We start from the raw sequence: 23,961 nt of genomic DNA on the forward strand, positions 1-23,961 counted from the left end.
TCCACTATATATATATATTATAGATATATTATATATATCATAGATATATTCTAATTCTACAGAAAGGTTGTATTCCTCTGTAATGCTAATACAGGTAGATGTAGACGCAGTTTTAGCATTTTTTAAATGTTCATTTATTGGCAGTGGCAGAAAAATACCTTACAAAAAACATGATTGGAAATGTGATGGAATGGCCAGGAATTTCTTCCACGGTTTGGAAGAAATTCTCCTGTTGCAAAACAAACCTGCGATCTCACTCAAACAAGCCCTTAATCCGTAGTGGTTGCAGACGTGTTTGTGCCAAGTGTGAAAACGTCACACTTAGTCATTGTTCTATTACAATATTTGGGGCGCTGTCCAAACTGCATTATGTTTAGCCCCTTCATCTTCTAGTCCGTATTTGGGTCCACTCTTCAATTTCTCACTCATATAACTACATAACTACTGGTTTTACAGAAGTTACTGAATCATTCATAGTGGATACTGAAGCATTTAAACACATTAAAACACAGAAGTTAATGTGGAATTTCAGGAGCACAGATAGTTATGCAAGGCTTTCTATTTATATTCTGCTGTCACTGATTCTTTCCATGTCTTGTCAGGTGTTCATCAACAATAAAGGCCTGGTGTACTCAGTTATCCTGCTGCTAGCCTCTGTCTTCCTCACAGTAAGTGTGTCTTTACCCCTAAACTCTCTCCCTCTCACACACATCAACAAATCAAAGCCTCCATTTTGCTAAAGACAGATTTAATATGTGGCCAAAAGTATGTGGATGCCTGACCATCACATCTATATGAGTGCTGCGAGTTTGCATGGTCTTCCGCTTTGTGGCTTAGCTGTCGTTGTTCCTATGTACTTCCGTTTCACAGTAATAGCACTTATAGTTGTCCAGGGCAGATCTAGCAGGACAGAAATTTCCCTAACTGATTTATGGCCTATAGCAGTGCCATGTGTAAAGTCTTTGAGCTCTTCAGTACAACCAATTATATTGCCAGTGTTTGTCTATGGTTATGTGCTTGACTTTATACACACCTATTAGCAATGGGGTTTTTGAAACACTTGAATCCTATCTAGTTTTGGCCATATAGTGAATATAAGACCCTGTGGTGCCCCCAGACATTAGTGCTAAAGTATCTCCAAAAATCTGTTGATAATAACTGTTTGCTGATCTTGGTTCTGATGAAAACTTGTTCTGCCAGTTCTTCACAAAATGTCTAAGACCTGATCAACATGTTATGTTTTACCTACACAGATGCAACTGACCAGCTAATTTACTCAACAGTCATGCTTTTTAAGTATTTCTGGCTGATTTAAGATTAAAATAATTTAAAACTGTTTTTTTGAGCAACCTTTGGGTTCCATTGGACTCTGGGCAGTCAGCCAGGTCACCCATGTGGTAGATCCACTGATGCTTGTTACTTTTTTAGAATAAATAGTCGTCTGCATGTGTATTGAGTTGTGTTTTGTGTAACAGGTCCTGAGTGTTCACCTCAATGGCTGGAAGCTGGATCGACGATTGGGTCTGGGCCTCATGCTGCTCTACTCCATCTTCCTCCTCTGCTCCATCCTCTTTGGCCAGCTTTAGAGCCTTGGGCGCTCCCAGCAACCTGATCCACATCCAAACCCCTCATTCAAACCGCTTCACTTCATTATTTGAGTTGATTCATTTCATGTGGTTTACACTGGATACTGTCATTCATTACCTGAACTGAACCTGAGGCCAGCAGAGGAGAAGACTTCTTAAAAACAGAAACCGAATGAAGGAGATAGCTTAACCATTCAGACAACTGCCGTGAGCCCAACGTCAGTCCAAGCAAAAAGCGGTTTGCACAGCTTCACAGAAAGCTGCACAGATGATTGAGCGAAACCAGTGGTGCTTACCTTCGAAAAGCGGTTGCAGTACTCAAGGCTGTCAGTCTACTGACCACTCACCGAAGTTGCATCGCTTCTAAACACTAAAAACATGTCATCTTGTGGCCGCTTCAGTAGATTTACAGTACAGAGCAAGATAAAATTATGCAGCACTGTGCAAAAGTCAGAGACCACCTTCTTGTTTATTTAATTTCCAGTCAACTTGGACATTAAGTACAAGTTATTCATTTTTTCGTGTCACCAAAACCGACCCAACCAGATAAACAAATGTAAAGCTTTCATCTTTGAGAGAGAACAGAAAATCAAGCTGCTTCAGATCTAAAAACATCCACAGGTGTTTTTGTCCACCTTTCCACTGTGAGAAGACAACTCAGTGCTGTGGGTCTGAAAGGATGTGTAGCTGACATTATTGAGAAAAAGACAAAAAAAAGTCCACTTGCACTAGAAAAACCCAAACTGGACCTGAGATATAGAAGGATTCCAGACTGATGAGTTAAGTTGTGTTTGAGATTGTTGGATCACAAAAACGCAGAAAACGTAACCTAAGACTGAATTTTAGAGGTGTGGAAAGAATCTGGAAGCTGTAATAATGGCACAGAGTGACAAATTTGGACAAACTGGTACCACTTTAGAAAGAGACATTCTTAAGAAAAAGGGTTCTTTGGCTTATAACAATAGTGAAACCCTTTTTGGTGCTATAAAGAACCACGTACAGCACCATCAATCTGAAGAACCATTTCATGATGCAAAGAAGCAAGCAAAGTTTGAGTATTCATGGTTCTATATAGAACCATTTTCTTTGCTTTAGGGTTCATGAATGCTTTAAAATGAGTTTATTAATGGCTATTACTTAGGTCATAAACACTTTAAAAACATTAATAAGCAGTTATATAACAGTAATGAAAAGGTGAGCTATTATATATGATTAATATGAATGTGAAGCTTTAATGCTGAGTGATGGAAGAGATGAAGTAATCTGAGTAGAAATTATGTGCGTTCACTATTAGGCAAACAGCAGGTCATTGTTTCCCTTTTTATTTGTGTTGTAACTGCTTATTAATGATTATAAGGTGCTTATAACTTACTTATTAACTATTAACCCCTTACCAAGCCATAAGCCCGCTGGCAGGCCCAGAGTGTTATTACACACTTCTATAACCTAAGAATAGCTCTACTGGTTTGCACTGACGTCCCTGTAGTTACGGACTAATAAGCCTTAGTATGTAATAAGACTGGGATTTTAAGAGGTTAAATATAACAGCTCCCCTTTTAATGTGGTATACCTGCTTATTAATGATTCTTAAAGTGTTAATGACCTCAGTAATAACCTTTAATGAAGTCATTTTAAACCATTCATAAACCCTTTATAAAGTAGTCTTATTCTGCTCTGGTACCAACAAATGTAATATAGCATTTAGGTGTTGTGTAATTTTATGTTAACTTTGTTTTCTGCTTGCTGGAAAATTAACAACTTGGACTTAATAGCCGTTTCCACTACAAATGAAACACAGGAGGGTTGGACTTTTGCACAGAGCTGAAAATACAGGACAGCATGAAACAACCATTTAAATCCAATCTGCTTCAAACGTTCACCTCATACAAGCGTGGAACAAATCATGAGCTGAAACCATTACAAGGTGTTTATTGTGTAAATGGTACGATGCAGCTTTAAGAGACGTCTAAATGGAATATGGAGCACTTGCTGAAGTTCACATTTGATGTGCTGTGACTTTTTAAACAAAATAAATAGCCGTGTCGATGGAGCATGCATGCACCTCTGTCATACAGGTACAGTTCATCTGGTTCCAACTTCTTGCCTCCAACTTTGGAAACTAGTTAGGTTCGTGTTTGTATACCTGAGATGTTCAGTAATCTTGTTGTGTTGTAATTACAGTATATATGTTTTGCACTGACAGTAGCAATACTTCCGTAACCATGGACAAAAAAACGTCCCGATGTGTTTTGGATGTGAGACTTATTGTTAGGGTGTCTGAATATTTTGAGCGAGAGCGCGAGAGAGAGAGCGAGAGCACGCGCGAGAGAGAGAGAGAGAATATGAGAGAGATAATAGATCTACAGAGATTTCAAATAAAGATGCAGTTTTGTTACTAGTGTTCCTGAACACAAAAAAATGTTCATATAGTTTTTTCTTCACAGATTTTTAAAAATCACTTTAGGAAATATGCCGTGAACTCTTGGATTTATAGACTTTCTAGATTAGCACTATTACTATTTAAGACGTTTCTATTTGCAGTGAGTGTCACAATGTTTGATAAAAGTTCGTACGGGTTTTGTTATCATGGTTGTGTATGTTTAGGTACGATCAATGTTTATATTTCCGAGATAAAAATCTTTAAAATATATCGCTGTTGTCTGAAGAAAATCTTGTACCTCCAAGGAGAAGAAAAAAATCGACTTCACTTTTAATGTAATTCAACGAAACCAGAAATTTTCCCCCAAGTAATTTTGGGCTGTTTCTTTTGGTCCATTCATCATGAAATTTACACACAAAGTAAAGGCATTTTTAAATTATATCAAAAACTGAAAAACGACAAAAATGGAGATACAAGGTTTTCTTCCAACAGCAACTATATATATATATATATATATATATCTCAGAGTGTGTACAGCATTATTAGTATTAAAAAAAGTAAAAAGTCATCTTTACTGTTGCTAAATGTTTACTAAACAATTGACCTAGTTTTATAAAGAATTACGTCAGAGCCTAGATTTGTGATGTTTTTAATATTTATATTGAAGAAGAGCATAAAAGAGTATATGTATCAGTACACGTCTTATGTTTCAAAGCATGTTTTTAAGCATTTGTTTTCAATCTGTGTTGGACAAACTGTCCCTCCAAATATCGTAGATTATCAGTTCTGCTCAGAGAACTAACTCTGCTTGTTTTTGTTTGGTTTATCAGAATGGTTTTCCAAACAAACAGATGCCTCAGTTGATGTACATATTTATTTGAAAGGCAAAGTGTTTATTCTTTGACTGTTCTTTGTAATGATTCTTGAATACGGATGGTATTTAAAAAGAAAAAAAAGCAACCTAATATATAGTGTCACTCATTTTACTGTTTTCTACACTGTATTGTCACTTATCTACCATTACTATTGAAAGGGGACTGTACCGTTCATGTTTATTTCAATTAGACTTGAGACTATTTAGTGAAGTTCACTTGCAGATCCGTTGCTAAAGGGCAAGTCTGCAAATACATTTCTGCATAATTAAATCGGTGAGATGTAAAGTTAGAGCAGTATAATGTGAAATGTATTATTGTCTGATCATGCTAAAGACACCTATATGAGCTTGTTGGCTATCCCATTCCAACTACATGGGCATTAAGGTGGCATCTGCCAAACTTATTCGTCCATCAGGCTACAACAGAGTGAGCCTGATTCATCACTCCCGAGAACTGCTCTAGAGTCCAGTGCCAGTGTGCTTTACACCTTTCCAGCCGACACTTGGCATTGCGCATAGTTATCTTAGGCTTGTGTGTAGCTGCTCGGCCATGGCATTTCATGAAGCTCCATACACAGTTCTTGTGATGATTTTGCTTCTAAAGGCAGTTTGGATCTCTATAGTGATGCCTTGCTCTGCGAGTTTGCATGGTCTAGTGCTTTGTGGCTGAATTGTTCTTTGGTGCTTCCATGTCACAACAGAAGCACTTACAGTTGACTAGGGCAGATCTAGGTGGGCAGGCATGTCAAGGACTGATTTGTGGCAGTGACAGTGCTGTTCAAAGTCTCTGAGCTCATCAGTACGCCCCTTTTTACTGCCAGTGTTTGTCTATGGTGATTGGATGACTATGTGATTGCTTTTATACACCTGTTAGCAACGGGGTGGCAGAAATAGTTAGGAGGAGGGGTGTGTAAATACTTTCAGGCATACAGTGTACCTCTCCACCATGGATGTATTTAAAAATGCACACTGCAGACCAAAACCGTCGCTCGTTAAACAATGTCTCAGGAATCAGGCAGAGTATTTTGTGCGAAAACTTTGTGAGGGAGCTTTTAGGTGCTTTGAATGCTTCAGATGTCTGGTTCCCATAATCTCCACTATGACTTGGTATTTGTAGATCAGAGAATTTCACATTAAACCATTCTGAATGACCTTGTTCACATCTGAGCCATTTGATTATGCAGAAATAATATTAATGTGATCATTTCTTTCTGATATTTCGCTCTCCCCTTGTGCTTGTCTTACTTTAAGAAATCAGTGGTCACTGTTATCTCACACTGTCTGGCTTTAATGAGGGACTCGGCCTTTTGATTCTCTCAGCTTCATTGATTTCACTCACTGAGATAACGACGCACCACATCACTGAAAAGAAAGAGGGAAACTGTATCAATGTAGACTCAAATAAAGTAACTCTTAGAAAACTTTGTATGTTGTTGAGTGCAATAAACAGACCTTATGTGCAATAAGACTCCAGCCGCCCTTGTACCTCTGTCTGTGACTTTCATAAGTCACAAGCTGAAATATGTGAATGACCTTTAGGTAGTTGCACGATCTACGTGTGACTAATTACCAAAAATGTGACAAATGATTGGCAGATCGCCCTCACGAGACCGTTACTGTGTGTCATATTTAATAGATCAGCCTCCACTGTGTGCAGGAGTAAGTGAAGGCAGTGCACTAGCACCCTCTGTCGTTAACTAGGATTCAACACCAGCCACTGAACGGTCCAGTGACGGGAAGAAAAACACAAATATGCTATAAATGTTCAGGTATTTGTTATGCTTTGCGGTATTGAAAAAAAGCCTCTGGACACAATCATATCATATTGCATTTATTTCTAATTTGGTGCATCGTTACACCCACAGCATTTAATATACACGGGCTACTTCATTAAGTGCAGCTCCTTGGATCTACACTCTGTCCTTCTTACAAGACAATAACAGACTGTAGTCCATCTGTTCCTCTGCATACTTTGCCCCCTTTCACCCTCTTCTACAATGGTTAGGACCCTCACAGAGCAGGTACTATTTGGGTAGTGAATCATTCTCAGCACTGCAGTGATGTTGATGTGGTGGTGGTTGTGTGTTAGTGTGTGTTGCGCTAATACAAGTAGATCAGACACAGCAGTGCTGCTGGAGTTCTTAAACACTGTGTCCACTCTATTAGACACTACTACCTTGTCAGTCCACCTTGTAGGTGTAGAGTCAGAGACAATAGCTCATCTGCTGCTGCACAGTTTGTGTTGGTCATCCTCTAGTCCTTCATCAGTGGTCACAGGATGCTGCTGGCTGGTTATTTTAGGCTGATGGGATATTCTCAGCCCAGCAGCAACACTGAGGTGTTTAAGAACTCCAGCAGCACTGCTGTGTCTGATCCACTTAGACCAGCGCCACACACCCCACCACGTCACACCACACAAATAGTACCTGCTCTCTGGTGGTCCTGTGGGGGTCGTGACGACTGAGGAACAGGATAAAAGGGAGCTAAAAGTATACAGAGGAACAGATGGACAATAATCTGTAACTCCAGAACAACAAAGTGCACCGATATGGTAAGTGGCGCTGAGAAGGGGTGTAGAAACAAGGAGAAGATTATAATGATATGATTGATTAGTGTATATATTCACATACAATGCACTCCACAAACATTGGCACCTTTTGATTTCATTCAAAATATTAACAAAAATCTAGCCTTTACTTAAAGTGCAACAATTCAACAGCAAAACCTAAATCTGATCAGGAAATACCTTTTGTGTCAAACTTGTGGGCCACAACTGTAGTTACCCCTAGAAATTCTTGTGAAAAATACTTCCCATCTAAATTTTCACCTAAGCAATTAAGAACACTTGGATCTTAATCTGCTTCACTGGGGAATATAACATGGGCCAAGTTCCCTCAGTCCCTAGGTTAAAGACCAGAGGATACAGCTATAATGTACAACAAAAGGTTGCTGAGCTGCACAAATAGGAAATGACTAAGACAATAGCGAAATCATTTTCACTATAAGTGCAATAACTAAGCAGCTACTGGAGATGTCAAGGAAGAGGACGCATATCTATACTGCCCCCACGCACAGTAAGGAGGACGGATTGAGTAGACAAGGAATCTCTAAGGATCACAGATGGGGTATTGCAGACATTAGTTAGGGGTCTGAATGTCTCCCAAACCACAATGACCCAGAGCCACTAAATCTCTTTGGGATCACTTGTATTATAAGAAGTAGAAACAGCAACCAACTTTCAAAATTAAATGGAGGTGTGGAAAAACTTCTCTACAGATTTCTTCGAAAAAACGGAAAGCAAGTTTTCTGAAAAAATGGCAGCTGGAATAAAGGCCGAGTGGAGAGACTACATATTGAAAGATGTTACATTTAGTTGTGGAATTTTAGTTACATGGGCTTTCTGCTTTTTTTCTGATGCGTAAAAATGAATGTTTTTCTGAATGGCTATTTTTACTGGAAATCAAATGAAAGGATGTCTCTTCTACACTGTACAAAACAGTTTACCGTCAAGCTAACCTGGATATGATGATTGTAGTAATCTTTGTTTTCCCCTTTGGATTGAACTGATCAGAACCTTTGACTAAAAATCAGACGCAGGCTCTTCATTACCCTCTGGTGGAGTACAGGGTTCTGACATCTTATGGTTATTAAATACGAGCACGCTTAACATTAGAGAGAAGCTAAACTGCTTAAGTATTTAAATCTATTACATGACTTTTAAACTTTAATGATCTCTAATACGCAAATAATTCTGACTCATTTCTATAAAAGAGTTTTAAATGCATAAAAATCATATACACATTAAATTTCCTTTCTAGAAATCCCAAGTCAAGAGTTCATCTTCTGCTGCAACTCCTCCACACAAGTAAAGAAAAGTAAGGACTCCAGCTTTTTAATTTAGGTTTGTTTTTTATTTGAAGGTTAAAGTTAATCCCATGCTGTGTTTCAGTAAGAATACAGACGGTGCTTGTTGGCTCCGGTCAGAATATCCAGTAGTACAAATCAGATTCAAGTTACACATACTGAACGGATGAGAGAGAGAGAGAGAGAGAGAGAGAGAGAGAGAGAGAGAGAGAGAGAGAGAGAGAGAGAGAGAGAGAGAGAGAGAGAGAGAGAGAGAGAGAGAGAGAGAGAGAGAGAGAGAGAGAGAGAGAGAGAGAGAGAGAGAGAGAGAGAGAGAGAGAGAGAGAGAGAGAGAGAGAGAGAAAGGAGGACAGACCTAGAAAGCAAGCGAGAAGGCGGGACCAAGAGAGGCAAAGCAGAGGGCAAAGAATCCAAATGAACAACATGACGCTTTTTTTTTAAAAAAAAAAAAAATGAAGGAAAAACAGATTTCGTTTTTCATTTGAGGGGGAAAAACCACCCAAAAACACACCAATAATGCTTTCTTGCTCAGAGCACTGAAGACCCCCCCCCCGTTTGTTTTATTTCCTCTAACAAAGCGAAATACTGCAAGCCATTCACTAAAAATAGATAAGAGATGGAGGACGACGAGTTTATATATAACGCTGGAGCAATGTTCTGGTAAGATTATGCATAGAGGGCTATGAGCACAAACCCACAGGACGCTGGGAATGCGTTCAAGGCATTGAGAAGTTCATGATGCATCTGAGAGCCTAAACCTGCTTTTAAAGCCACACAGCAGGCCAGTAAGAGACAGAGGGCACTTAAAAAACAAACAAAACTAAATCCATCCCTTTAAAAACAAGCAGAAGAATAAAGGCCCTTTCCAGGATTCCTCTTCCAGAAGAGACAGCTGAGATTTACAACTGATGTGACAGCAGGCGACACACGATTACAGAAGAAATAATCACACAACAGCGAGTTCAATCTGGCAAGCGATACTGTACCGCCATGGCAGGCTGAGTTAAAAGCAAAGCGAGATATAAAATAAAGCCCGTATGCACACAAGACTCTCCGGGAAGCATTGCGACAGGTAGGGAACCGAGGGGGAAATTCTCTGCAACACCTGTTCTCTCTGGTGGATAAATTCACATGTAGATCTGACTGAGCCAAGTCAAAGGTGGAGAAAGAAAAAGGGAAAGAAAAAGGGAAAGAAAAAGGGAAAACAACATTTAAAAATGCCCAGGGCATAACCCAAAAGAGCACAAAGCTGGACAGAGACATACCAGACAAAGAGAGCGAGAGAATGACTGAAAGAAAGAGTGAGCGAGCAAGCCCCAAAGAAGAGAGTGGCTTCGGAGCTCTTTCTGTGACACCATGGACACCTGAGGGGGGCAGAGACAAAAGGGATATATACGATAGAGACAGAGAGAGATAAAGAGAGTGAGAGAGAGAGAGCGAGAGCGATAAAGAGAGAGAGAGAGAGAGCGATAAAGAGAGAGAGAGAGAGAGCGATAAAGAGAGAGAGAGAGAGAGAGAGAGAGAGAGAGAGAGAGAGAGAGATAGAGAGAGAGAGAGAGAGAGAGAGAGAGAGAGATAAAGAGAGAGAGAGAGATACAGAAAGAGAGAGAGAGAGCGATACAGAGAGAGAGAGAGATTCATGTTGGCTGTGATGTCTCACTGGTTCTCATCTTCAACATCTTGCAGTGCTTCTTTATTCTGTTCTTCACCTGAGAACGAGAGAGAGAGCGCAAGAGCGAGAGTGAGAGCGCAAGAAAGAAAGAAAGAATGAAAGAAAGAGACAAAAACAAAGTGAGAGAGAGTAAATATCATTGTGAAAGGAGGGGTGGGCTGTATTTGTAAAAATGTCTTTCAGATTAGCCTTTAACTGAAATGTGATTAATCACATTGTTTCATGGCCACTGTCATCTAGTGTTTGAAATGAACACATCATTAAGAGTTGTGACAACCAATAAAATGATCTTCCATGCATGCATTGTGAGTGTAATGCACTCAAACTTCGTGATGTAGCAGTGCTATACTTGTCTTAGCGAAATTCTGCTCCCCCACATACAGAGTGACTTAACCACTCTACCATACAGCCAGTCACAAGGCACATACACACGCACACCCTTAACTTAACTGTAAAAATAGTTCATTAAATGTGAGGACCATCATCAATTCCAGTCTTTGTATCAGCATAAGAATCTTTTAAAGTATTAAAAATGTTTTGCATGCCTATACTGTAAGCAAGTACTACACAAAGGAGTATTTTCTGACTATATCGTATCATCTGTACTAATAGAACAATCAACCACTGTCTGAAACATAAAAGAGTAATTAGAGAGAAAACAAGAAAAACAACCAGAGTATAACAGGAACGTATAATAAGCCTTCTTTTGCAAATGGTTAATTAAAAATGGATACTTTTATATGAATTTATAGCATTTAATCATTTTTAGTATTTTTGATTATGATGTAATAACAGAGAAACTGAATATGATGATGCACATAGTTAGGGGTGGGTGATATGGCATAAATACCACAATACTTAGACATTTTTCATAATGTTATAGTTTCTCATATCATAAGCAGAAATAAAACTTTTTTTTATTCATTGTTGCAAAAGTGAAATGACTAAATGTCAATGGGCTGATACTCCAGTCAACATTATTATTATTGCACTCTTATTATACACCACTTCTTGTTGTTGTTATTGCTTATATGTACCTCTATTCGACACAAAAATAATGTAGTAGTAGTAGTGCCACGTTTAAAAACTTCAAAAACCATCAAAAACCATCAAAAACCTTTTTTTCCTTCTAATAAAATTTTTCACATCCAAACATGACTAATTTTGCTGTCTTTATAATCTAACAGGCAGTTGGAAAGTTCTTTAGCGTTGTACTGCTCATATACACAATATTGTCCGTGAAGCTTATTGTGACAAGCTGTGTCTCAATTCAGGAGCTGCATTCTTCAGAGGCTGCATCTGAAGGCTGACTGTGTCACAGCGGCGTAACTAGGCTCTCCCATTTCGATGGCTCCTTCATGTGCAGCCGAGAAACGTGTCCTCCTTTTTCATGACCAGTCAACATATCCAGGGGATATGGTAGAGGCAGCAGAGGAGCACAGTTTTAAGTGTAAATACTGGATTTAAACAGAGTTGAAAAGCTAACGACACAAATGTTTAAAAAAAAAAAAAAAAAAAGCCAACATGATCTGAACTAAAACTCACACTGTTTCATTTTGTTTTAGGAAGCAAGGAGCTGACGGAGTGAAGTATCACCAGCTCTAATAAATTTAACAAAGAAAAAAAGGACAGGAGCAGAGTTTCATGATGCAGTGGTAAGGGCGGGAACACTGACACAAACAGGAAATCCGCCATAGAGCAGTCAGTCCCATTTCAGTCCAGCCTTTGTGGGTCTACGCGGCCTTCAAAAGACGCCTTTGTAGACTGCATCCCTAGAAGATTGCAGCTCCTGAATTGGGACATAGCTCCTGTGATGTAATATCACAACAATAAATATTGCCAAACTGTGTAGCCCTAATTTAAAGGATTAACCACAATATTAATCAGTGTTTAAAAATTGAAAAAAAAAATTGTGTTGTTTTGGTATCCTGACATCATATAATAGGACCCCTTGTAATTCCCACCCTAAGGTACAAACTGAAGGCCTAGTGAAATGCTCTCAATCCCATTGGCCAAATTCTGAATAATTCTAAAACTTGCTTACAAAAGCTGTTTGTAATGATGACAAAATATTGTTACGCTGCCCACCTCTCTGTGTAGTGTTGGGAGTCCAACCTTATATTTATATATAAAAAAAAAAAAGCCCGGTGTGGTTTCACATTTCATTCCAACGAAGCAGGAACATGTATGATCAATTGAGACGGAGCCCAACAGATAATTTCTGTCTGATTCCAACGAAAACGTACAGCCACATCAGCCTTTTACAGATAAGACTGGGCACCCCAGAACAGTGCATTATAAAGAAGTACTGTATAACAGTACTTTAAGACTATCAGTTCGCACCCTTAAGGTCACGGCATTCTACATTTATTTTTTTTCTGTGGTGTCGCAAGAACCCAACAGGTCCTCAATGCAATTAAACACATTCTCACTTTAGAACGTGCAATACAAACGCACCACACAGTGGCTCAAAACAGCAGGCATTTTCAGAACTTGCTGCACATAATCAGGCTTAACTAACAAGCAGTGAAGTGCTACATGTGTGAAAAGCATGGGTGTCAAACTGAGCACCTTACTTAAGCTCACATTTAATTTTACCAGCCGTAGATCTCCGTTAGGACTCGTAGCTGTGAGCTGCTTGGCAGCGTAACCATAGCGACTGCATGGCTGACTGCCACGCAGCGATGTGTGGAAAGGAATTAGCAAAGTGCAACAAAAGGCCCAGAAACAAGAGGGCCGAGAATAGCAACCGGTGACGTAGCGCTCGTTAGGGTAGCAGCTGGGCGGCAATCGCACGTTGCCCCGCTGACTGTACGTGGAGTGTTAGCAGAGAAAAGCAAGCAAGACTTCAGGTGAGAGTGAAGGTGCAGCTCCGCTGTGTTGGTTTCGGAGCAACTCCAGTGAGAGTGAGGATTCACATTCACACAAACATTCAGATTCCACCTCAAAACACCAAGCAAACCACACAAAACGGGGTTCCAACTGTACACTGAACTAGGACACGTTTTCAGGTTCAATTAAATTTTTTAATTCTGAGGGCAAAAACGGACTGTTTTCCAAATGTCTGGAATCTACAGAGCTCTAATTAAATAATTAGTAACTTAAATAAGTTACTGCAGATTTACCCACTGACAAAACATACCCCGAAAATCACAAGCCCTAGAAATTATAAGCAAACAAAAAGGCCTGGCCATTCAAAACTATCCTGTAGCTGCCATTATACTCTGCCTTTTAATGAGTGCCCTCTGTGGGATCTTTTCTCATTGATTTTTTTCTTTGTCCTCCCGTTGGTGTCCTGGTTAGAGTTGAAGTTTTACCACAGAGACCATGTAAAAGACTGATTCATTTATCAAAAGCACTGAGAAGTTTTTGAATATCTGGGGGAGTGTCTCCGATACTAGCACTAGCAGTGGTTAAAAAAACCTTGCCCAACATGATGCGACATTTATCTGGAAAACAGACAAAAATGATCACACATTGAGTTTGGCTTAAAATATGGGGGGAAAAAAATGGTAGAAAATCCTAACCCTGTCCTCAGGGTACCTTAGGTGTTCCAACCCAACTCGTCAGCACATAGGGATGAAGGAGGTCCATCTGGGGGGCCCTGGGAACCAGGTTCATAACCACTGCTGCCCTGTTCTGAGCATTCATTTTTGCTTTTGGCAATACTGTATTGAAATTGTTCCACCTACACAGTAAACCACAGTGATGAACAGTCAGGAGTTCAGAGTGCCGATGTGCTCAGAGCCAGTGCCATCGTGAATGTCTTTAAGGGCGAATCAACAAATCTCCACTTGGACACACAGCAGGATGCAGTGTAGTTAGTGAGAAATCGCAGTCAGCGGGTGTGCGGGGCGAGCAAGTGAGAGAGAAGGTGAGAAAAAGCACAGAAAAAGGAGGGAGATGACTTACAAAGAAGAGCTCTAGAGGGAATAAGGGGAAGGGTGGGCTGTCCTTATGAATCTACACCAGCAGGATGGAGGAGAGAGTGAGATGTTAGCACACTGGAAGCAGGAGTTAAAGATGCAGAGAGAGAGAAGCAAACCCTGCTTATGGAGGGGAAAAAAAAGTATGTAGAAAAAAAAGACAGGGGAAAAAAAAAAATGCAGTGAGGAGAAAAATTAAAAGAAAAAAATGAGTAAGATGAAAAAGAAAGCAAGGAAAAAAATACAATAGGAAAAAAGAAAAAAAAAGATAAAGAAACAGACAGAAGGAAGAAAATTGGCTGGTTAGGACAGAAATTAATAAAGAATTAGCTTTTAGGGAGAAGACAGGAGAAGCCACTGAGGAGCCCATCCAATCAGAAAAGACCTGATAACTCTCTCTGGAGCCACACTCAACCTGAAATCCTCAAGAATACACGTAAATGCAGAATGTATGTGCATTCAGAGCCATGAACTCTTAATCTGCTAAATTTCTGAGATTATCTAAAGAAATGTCTTAGAAAGTCACTAATACATGTGGTGAACTGAGGAAAGTTCTATGTTACCCAAGGTTACCCGTTGTGATGCAACACCAGCAAGAAGATTCTCTGATTATATGTGAACACAGTGGACCAAATGCAACCATGGTAAATATATCACCTACTACTACTACTACTACTACTACTACTACTACTACTACTACTACTACAACATGCATCACCGGATCAAGAACCTCTCAAATCTGAGAAACTGCCCTAAACAAGGACGTTTAAATGAAATTGTTTCATTCATAGTTCTGTTCCCAAGCACAGCCTGACTTAACTAACATTAATGTGAAACTACCCTTCGTGGAACATGGGATTTGTAGCCACGATACTTTTTAGTTCTCTGTCTGTCCCTCTCTGTCTGTCTGTCCCTCTCTGTCTGTCTGTCTGTCTGTCCCTCTCTGTCTGTCTGTCTGTCTGTCCCTCTCTGGAGACAGCCAGTTTGGATGCGCCTTCACATCTAACATAGCAGTATCACTTTCTATAGACAACTAGGTGAGTAGCAAGTGCCACCTGCTGTGTTTTTGTGCAGGTTAGTGGACATTTTTTCTTTTTTTTCCCCCTTTTCTTTTCATTGCTTTGGCACTGTCCATAGTCCACTACTGCCACTAGCTTTATACACAATATTTTTATTTCTCAGTACTGATGGCAGACTTGACTTTTCCATCACATTCAGCCATATAAATTAACCTTGTTAGCCAGTTACTAATTCACTCCACTGACCTCTAGCTGGATGTTTTTTATTTACTATCAAATGTTTTTCCACCACAAAACCATTAAAAGTGAATGTATGTTTTACAAAAGTAAAGCACTGTCTAAACATGGTACTCCCGTTGTCTAGGTCTCTCCCTTCTACCCCTCATCACATACTCCATGTTACTTCCCCTTTAGCCCTAGATACAGTCACAGAGGCACGTAACATTTGAGGGCTCATCCAGGATTGTTTCTCCTGGTTTTGGTTTATGTATATGATGTGTGATGGTTTGTGGGGCGTGTGGGGTACTGGGTATTCCTTTTTTTCCCCTCAACACTAACTACCTCCTGAAGACTATTTTAAACTGTGCAACTTGAGGTGTGCCTCTTCCTCCCTTCAAAAGTCGCTTGTGCTTGTTTTGGTGCCACAAAACATGTCAATCTTGCCTAAAAATTTCACTTGCACATTCAAGAGCTGAAACTTTGATCTTATTCTTTTATTGCTGGGATATATAACTCAGTTTCTGCAACTTTTGAATATGCAACGCCCCACATTACAAAGCATAAGCCAAGCAAATCCTTCTGATGTTTATCGAAAAGGATGCACTGTGGGGACATGGCTGATCAGTCATTCTGGTGGTCTACATTCCAACACCAGAGACAGTGAATGGCTATATGAGTTTATGCTGCTGGCAAAATAAGAGGGCAAATAAAAATGTCATGGTTTTGTTGTCTGGAAATTTGTGTTTGTGCAAGAGGAACGCATCATTCAGTGTTTAGACTAGTACTGAACCACTGGCCATGTAAACAGTTTTTTTGTGTAAATCCTAATAAGCTTACATGCAGTGAATAGACATCCCCTCATTAAGCAACCAACAATAAATCATTTACCTGCAGTGTGAGCTCACTGCTCAATCCCTGTGGAGATATTTATACACTTCTCACATGACTTATTAGAGGTCAGTGCCCTACTGAATGCAAACAACTGGTAGTTATGATCTGATGACAGGAATTTTCTGAACTTTCTGAGCTGACCAGGACTGTCTAAATGCACTGCACGAGGGGTGTCCTCATGTGGCTGACCCTGGATCAGCGTGTGCTTTGGCTTACCGTCTCCCTGCATGTCTGAAGTCCATAGTGTCAGGTTGTCACGTAGCAACTGCATGATGAGTGTGGAGTCCTTATAGCTCTCCTCACTGAGTGTGTCCAGTTCTGCTATCGCATCATCAAACGCTGCCTTCGCCAACCTGACCAAGAAAAAGGAAAGGAGTCAAAAACATACCACAGACTGTTTTTAACTCCATTTTTCCTAGTTATTTTCACTTGTATTCTTGAGATCTTTTTCATTTTCAAAGCGGAACAAATGTTTTCCCGCGGTCGAGCTATTTATATAGCTACATAAATAGTTTTATCAAGATAACATGCGTTATGTTGTGATAATGGCTTATGAAGATTTCTTGATATAAATAACTCAAGATATTGAGAAAACAAATGAGAACTTGTCTCATGGAATAAATAGAATAAAAAAAAGTTATGGTTATAGTCACAAAATTGGTTACAAAAACTACTTGATGCCCAAGATATTGTTCCACCACTTTAGTTTTGAGATAAGACTTTGGATTAAAACAGGTTTAAAATCAACCAAATGGTGGAGAAATACATGCAAGGCATTATAAGGCAAAACATCTTTTTCCAGATTTACCACTAATTTATCATCAGCATTGTATATAGACACTCATAAGACTTAAAAAGCTTATATTTGTACTGTAGACACCGTGCAAATATTTGCACAGTAGACACAATACCTGGTTTCTATCACCACCAATGTAAAGAAATTAGAGTCAGCAAGTTTACTTACAATGTACCATCAAGCCACTTTGAACGATTTAACATCTGGATGAATGACTTGCACAGAACTCCTTTATTAATATTTATGCAGTACTTATGCATTTACATAGGCAATCAGCCTATAACTCAAGCAATAATAAAATAACCCAAGCAAAGCACTAAGCAAACATGATGAATTGGGTAGAGCCAGGAGGAGGGAGTGGCTGTGAAGGAACTGTCCAATCAGACGCACAGCTGACTGACATGAAGGCCTGATTTGATGTAGGTGTGATCTTCACAACTGCGTTCCATTCATAACACAACAAACGTGCCCTCTTCTAAAATAGGTTCCCATCAAGCCTACATGGAGAATGAAAGCCTGATAACAATAATCCCAGTAAGAACAAAATAAAGACATCAGTCTCTCTGTGACTCTCACCACTGAGGCTTTCATGTGTGGTTACCATGCATATATGTACCCTTGAAATCTGTATGCTGAAAAAGACTGAACTGGTGACTCTTGTGACAAACAAATGGGAAAGAGTTATTCAAGCAATTCATCTTTATTACTAAAAGCAACATCACGACACCTTATCTAAAGCTGAAGTCTGGCTAGTTTGTACTGGTAAAATGCTGCATCCATGCAAGGCTGTTCACTGCATTCGGCACATCAAGCTAAATCAGATCCAACCCATGTGACTGCTCGAAGTACCTGGGACACTAGAGAAATAACTGGAATAACAATATGAGTTTATATTACACACAAAACAGGGACTGGCTTGTTCAGTCTATCTGGCCTGCAGCTACATGCAACTGGCTGCCCAAATCACAGAATGGCCGAATTAAATGCCTCGTGGGTTGACATGGGCGACCTACCTGTGAGTGACTCACAGCCGTTTGACTTTGAACCATAAATAGTCCACAAGAACAAAAACACTACCTTTCATTTTACACTGAGGTAGCTTTACATTCTACATTTTTCTTATTTCTTTTCCTTTGAGGATCTGCTTACAATTCTTGTGTGGTTTTATGTAAAAAGAACAGTTCTAGTTCATTTTTTGACCCTTTCCAACTTCACCTTATCCCTTAGAACAGGCTGTTTTTATTACTGCACCCAACACTGATGTATGTAAAAGAGCTCCGATTGCCCGATTGATGACTGCCCTGTATTGTGTTTCATTCCAAAAGCAGTCATGGCAAAAATCACTCCTTATATCTGCAGTAGGTTGAATAGGTAGATGCATGTAAAGCTCTGCAACAAACGATTAGGGGGAAAAACATTTAGAAATGTACGGTAACAGTTACTTTATATTTTATTTCATAATGATATAATCATAATAATAATAATAATAATAATAATAATAATAATAATAATATTTTTTAATGTTTTTAGCTTAAAACTTACAAAATATAAAACAGTAATCGTGGCACATGCAAAAGTTTGGACACTATTTCAGGTGTAATATCTCATAACTTACTTGTTAGGCTTTAACTGACTCCTCTGGACTGATCAGGAAGGACAAGAATTGTCATTAGTTTATGTTGTCAGAGTAAGAAATTCTCTGACTTGTCCAATCTTGCGCCAAACAAGCAACAACCACTGTCTAAAATGTCATTAAGAAATTGCAGTTAAGAGGAACTGTGGAAAAACCAAAAAGTCTCAGACAGAACTGTTTGTATGCTGGCCAGAAAGACAAAGCAAAACCCCCATATGATAGCAAAGGACCTGCTGGAAGTGGTGGGTGCACTGTTCTACTGTGCAGTGTTGTTTAACAAACATGATCTGCATGGATCAGAGGGAAACTACCTGCTAACTCATCACAAAAGTCAACATTAACTTAAAATAAGCCATTTTAAAAAGATAAGCCATTCTGAGTGTCCAAACCTTCATTTTTAATTTATTATAATTTATTATTAACTTAATTTATTTATCTGCACATTAAACAAATCATTATATTCAGCTGTGTTGCCTGAACTTATGCATACAACTATATATGCAGGTAGGAGATGATTCGTAGAGCTGACCTGCAGGCGCGGTCCGGGGAGTTGAGGATTTCGTAGTAGAAGACGGAGAAGTTGAGGGCCAGGCCCAGGCGGATTGGGTGCGTGGGCGGCAGTTCAATCATGGCGATGTCGCTGGCTGCTTTGTACGCTACCAAACTGTTCTCTGCTGCTTCCTTCCTGTCGTTGCCCGTGGCGAACTCTGCCAGGTACCTGTGGTAGTCACCCTTCCTGTAGACACGCACACACACAAATACTTCTGACAGCTGAAGAGAAACTGCTCTAAGCAGTGATTAAGAGCGTGAGACCCATTTTAAATCTGTAGTCTACAGTGGACAACAGGCAATAAGCGTCACCTTCTCAAATCAAATTTAAGAGAAGTCATTGTGCAGCCGCTGAACTTTACACTGACAGGCCGCTTCATTAAGTGCTACACTCACCATCCATTTTATCAGTTACACTTACCACACAGGTGCACCTTGTAGTTCTACAATTACAGACAGTAGTTCATCCGTTTCTCTGAATACTTTGTTAAGATGCCTTAATCCTGTTTTTTTTTTTTTTTTTTTTTTTTTTTTTAAAATGGTCAGAACCCCCATAAAGCAGGTATCATTTGGGTGGTGGATCATTCTCAGCGCTGTAGTGACAATGATGGTGGTGATGTGTTAGTATGTGTTGCGCTGGTACTAGCGGATCAGACAGCAGTGCTTCGGCTCAACTCTGTTCTGACTGTTCACGCAATGTTCGTCCACTTAGTAGTAGTAGTAGTAGTAGTAGTAGTAGTAGTAGTAGTAGAAGAAGCAGCAGCAACAGAAGAATTGCTAGAAAACACTGACCAAGACCCACTTAAAGGGGAACTCCCATCGACTTTGCAAAATCATTAGTCGTTTAATAGTTTAGATGTAAATAAAATCATTCAGAGTGGTTTGGTTTGAAATGCGCCTTTCTAGAGAAATTTAGAGTCAAAATTGTTCACTGTAGTAGCAGGAAGCAGACGCCATTAGGTTTACATCACAAATATATTTTTTTCTGCTATACAAAATGTTTTAATATGTCATTCTAATAATGAAAAAATAATGCTAAATTGAAAAAATCCATTTTCTTTGGGCATTATGTTTTTTCTTACAACACCCTGCCTGCGTTTTTGAGAAGGGTCTGATTGAGCCGTAGATTTACACACCAGCCGTTTCACTCCAGCAGAAACTGAAATCAAGGTAAGCAAATGTTCATGAGGGAAATTCATATGGATCTATGACATTTTGTAAACAGACCTCCTCAAAGTCCCCCACATACATAAGAAAACCGTAAAAATTAACTATAATCAGAAGCAGCTGCTGGTATTAACCGTGTTGAACGGTTGTAGCTACAGGCTAATAAGAAAAGTCTGTTAGCTCAAACGCACTGATCTCAGTTAAGAATGTGGTTTTGAGGGGAAACAAGTGATCCTGGAGTAAAGTTTATCCTAAAAAACAACAACAACAACAACAACAACAACAACAACAACAACAACAACAACAACAAAGATGTAAAACTTTATAACAAAATTATCACAAGCTTTTAGAGCCATTAAGTGCCTAGGATGTCTGGTTCCTAGTACTATAATGGTGAACAATTTTGACTCTGAAATACTAAATGATGTAAACTACTGAATGATTAAGTAATTTTGCAAATTTTGCAAAACTGGTAGAATTCCCCTTTAATTAAATGGATGTATAATGTAGTTGAGATTCATAATTTTCCCCTTGGAGAAACTACTCGTCTAGCATCCTCCAGGCGACCTGAGCCTGAGACGTGCCATTTCGCCTGAAGTAATGTAAAATGTCCCGTTTCGCCTGATGTACAAGAACTGAGACAAGCTTTTTTTTTTTAACGCTGTGGTCTGTACATCCTAAAACATATGTAACACCATATAGACAGTTTTTTCATCAGGCATGATCTCTGCCTGCACAACTGAACACAGTCAACCAGAACAGCTCAGCAGCCAATGCTTATAGAACAATCTCGTTTATATAAAACATACAACAAATGTGGCATTATTATATAATACCTCACCCAGCACAATTAAAAGTTCAGCCATGTTAAATGTGGTAATGCTACTGTCTTGCTATAGTTTGCATAAAATTAATCAACAAATGCACAATACGTTATCAAACAGTAAATTAAATGGGTTATCATAATCATTGGGGGCTGTTACCATGGTAACCGTGTTAACAGTCGCTGAGCACGGGCCTAGTCAAAATAATCCATGGTGATCAACCGAGGGGCAGATAGAGATTAGGCTTGAAAAATGATTGACTGCTCCTTTTAGAGTAAACGTAATAAACTGCCGTACTGCGTTAACACTTATAGCCAGAATAACACTCAGTCGTATGCAAAAGTTTGGGTGCTCCTGCTTTAATTACGTTTCCTCGAGTAAAAATAAATATCACGCCCCTACAGAGAACATGCGTCTGAACACTAATGCAGAATTACTGTTTATTTGCTGAATTTAATATCCATCCATCCATTTTCTAAGCCGCTTCTCCGTCAGGGTCGCGGGGGGTGCTGGAGCCTATCCCAGCAGTCATCGGGCGGAAAGCAGGATACACCCTGGACAGGTCGCCAGTCCATCGCAGGGCAGACAGACAGACACAGACAGTCACTCACACCTAGGGGCAATGTAGCATGTCCAATTGGCCTGACTGCATGTCTTTGGACTGTGGGAGGAAACCGGAGAACCCGGAGGAAACCCACGCAGACACGGGGAGAACATGCAAACTCCACACAGAGAGGACCTGGTCACCCGGCCGGGGAACCAAACCCAGGCCCTCCTCACTGTGAGGCCAAGGCACTACCCACCGCGCCACCGTGACGCCCCAAATTTAATATAATGATTATAATATAAAATGTTGCCTGTGCAAACGTTACAGCACATTTTCTCTCATTTTTATTATTTCCAATATGTTAAACTCAGCAAATAACCAGAAATTATGCACCAAAAATGAAAAATGTCACATTTAAGGTCATTCTGTGTAGAGGATGTGTTAACTTAGTTTTGCATATGACTAAGTGAGCTCAGCTAAAGTAGGAACTGAATGCCATGTGTTCTTTACTTTGAATAAGGACTCACATTTTGTAGTAGAAAACCTTCGACTCTCCTGTGTTGGCTGCAGGAATGAGGTGTTTGTCCAGTACATCCAGAATGTCGTTACAGATTGATTTCAGCTCTTTCTCGACCTATGCACACAAGAGAAAAATTTACTATGCACAGTAAATAAAAAAACAAAAACAAAACAGATGTACATAACTGACAATAATAAATCTCATTTTTGAGATCAATCGTTTGGAGACAAATGCCCAAACAGGACAAGAGAAAAGCCTCTGCTCAGCACTAAAACAGCCAAAAACAATGAGTTCAGTTTTAAAGGGCCAAAACCACAGAACTGCTTGTTTGACATATTTATATAAACACTGTTAGAAGTTTCAAAACGTATCCTTCACTTCGCAGGCCATTTAGGCCATATATGGAAACCAAGCCCAAATTTGTTGTTTGTGTGATGTCATAACTGAGTGCTTTATTAGGAACACTTTGTTTCTAAACTCCCTGTCGATTTTATCAGCTCCACTTACCAAACAGCAGCACTTTGTAATCCTACAGTTACAGAGTGTAGTCCATCCGTTTCTCTGCATACTTTGTTAGACCCCATTCACCCCGTTCTTTAATGCTCAGGACCACCAAACAGCAGGTATTATCTGGATCATTGCAGTGATGTGGTGGTGATGTGTTTGTGTGTGTTGCGCTGCTACGAGTGGATCAGACACAGCAGTGCTGCTGAAGTTTTTAAACACCATGTCCACTCAATGTCCGCTCCTTCCTTGTTGGCACACCTTGTAGATGTAAAGTAAAGAGACGATAGCTCAACTGCTGCTGCACATTATATGGTAGTCATCCTCTAGGGCTTCATCAGTGGTCACAGGACACCGCCCACAGGCCGCTGTTGGCATGATGGTTTCGGGTTGATGTCCAGCAGCGACAATGAGGCGTTTAAAAACTCCAGCAGCACAGCTGCGTCTGGTCCACTCAGACCAGCACAACAAACACTAACACACCACCACCACTACCACATCAGTATCACTGCAGTGCTGAGAATGATCCATCACTCAAATAATGCCTGCTCTCTGAGGGTCCATGGGGGTCCTGACCACTGAAGAACAGGGTATAAGGTGGCTAACAAAAGTATCAGAGAAACAGTCTATAGAACTACAAAGAGCACCTATATAGTAAGAGGAGCTGGTAAAATGGACAGTGAGCGTAGATATAAAGAAAAGTGCTATTAAAGTGCTTGCTGAGTGTGATCTGCCTGTCCAGCCTACAGCAGTTTAGCGCCACCCGTTGACAATGAGGTTATAAGGGATGTTTCAGGACTACTTTTTGAATAACAGAAGAGCTCATTAAAAGGCACAATAACAAAAACAGCGCAAGAAAGGTTTTGAACTATATGGGGAAAAGTGGATTAAAATGACACATGAATGTCATAAAAGAATAAATAAATTCAAAATAAAATAAAAGTGTAAGATACGGGCCCTTCAAAAGAACTCGGAAAGCAACTAATCCAC

General features: G+C 39.7%; 2 protein-coding genes across 3 annotated transcripts in view; one reads left to right on the forward strand and one right to left on the reverse strand.

Annotated features, from left to right (window-relative positions):
* The window catches only part of LOC108430413 (sodium/potassium/calcium exchanger 3), a 64,605-nt gene extending 60,282 nt beyond the window's left edge, over nt 1–4,323 (forward strand). The window contains exons 16-17 of the mRNA XM_017702883.2: nt 603–668; nt 1,476–4,323. Of these exons, the coding sequence (XP_017558372.1) occupies nt 603–668; nt 1,476–1,586 (177 nt within the window). The 3' untranslated portion in view covers nt 1,587–4,323. The remainder of the gene's footprint in view (nt 1–602; nt 669–1,475) is intronic.
* Nucleotides 4,324–8,729: 4,406 nt separating this feature from the next.
* ywhae2 (tyrosine 3-monooxygenase/tryptophan 5-monooxygenase activation protein, epsilon polypeptide 2) overlaps nt 8,730–23,961 on the reverse strand; it is a 34,630-nt gene continuing 19,398 nt past the window's right edge. The window contains exons 3-7 of one of the 2 annotated variants that reach the window (XM_017702957.2): nt 22,475–22,581; nt 19,390–19,596; nt 16,648–16,784; nt 14,289–14,339; nt 10,348–10,413 (exon numbers count right to left, since the gene is read on the reverse strand). In XM_017702957.2, coding sequence (XP_017558446.1) covers nt 14,332–14,339; nt 16,648–16,784; nt 19,390–19,596; nt 22,475–22,581 — 459 coding nt within the window. In that variant the 3' untranslated portion in view covers nt 10,348–10,413; nt 14,289–14,331. Of the gene's footprint in view, nt 10,414–14,288; nt 14,340–16,647; nt 16,785–19,389; nt 19,597–22,474; nt 22,582–23,961 lie in introns of both variants that reach the window. The other variant, XM_017702956.2, reaches the window with a different exon arrangement.

This window comes from Pygocentrus nattereri, chromosome 23 (genome assembly GCF_015220715.1).
Source record: "Pygocentrus nattereri isolate fPygNat1 chromosome 23, fPygNat1.pri, whole genome shotgun sequence".
NCBI lineage: Eukaryota > Metazoa > Chordata > Actinopteri > Characiformes > Serrasalmidae > Pygocentrus > Pygocentrus nattereri.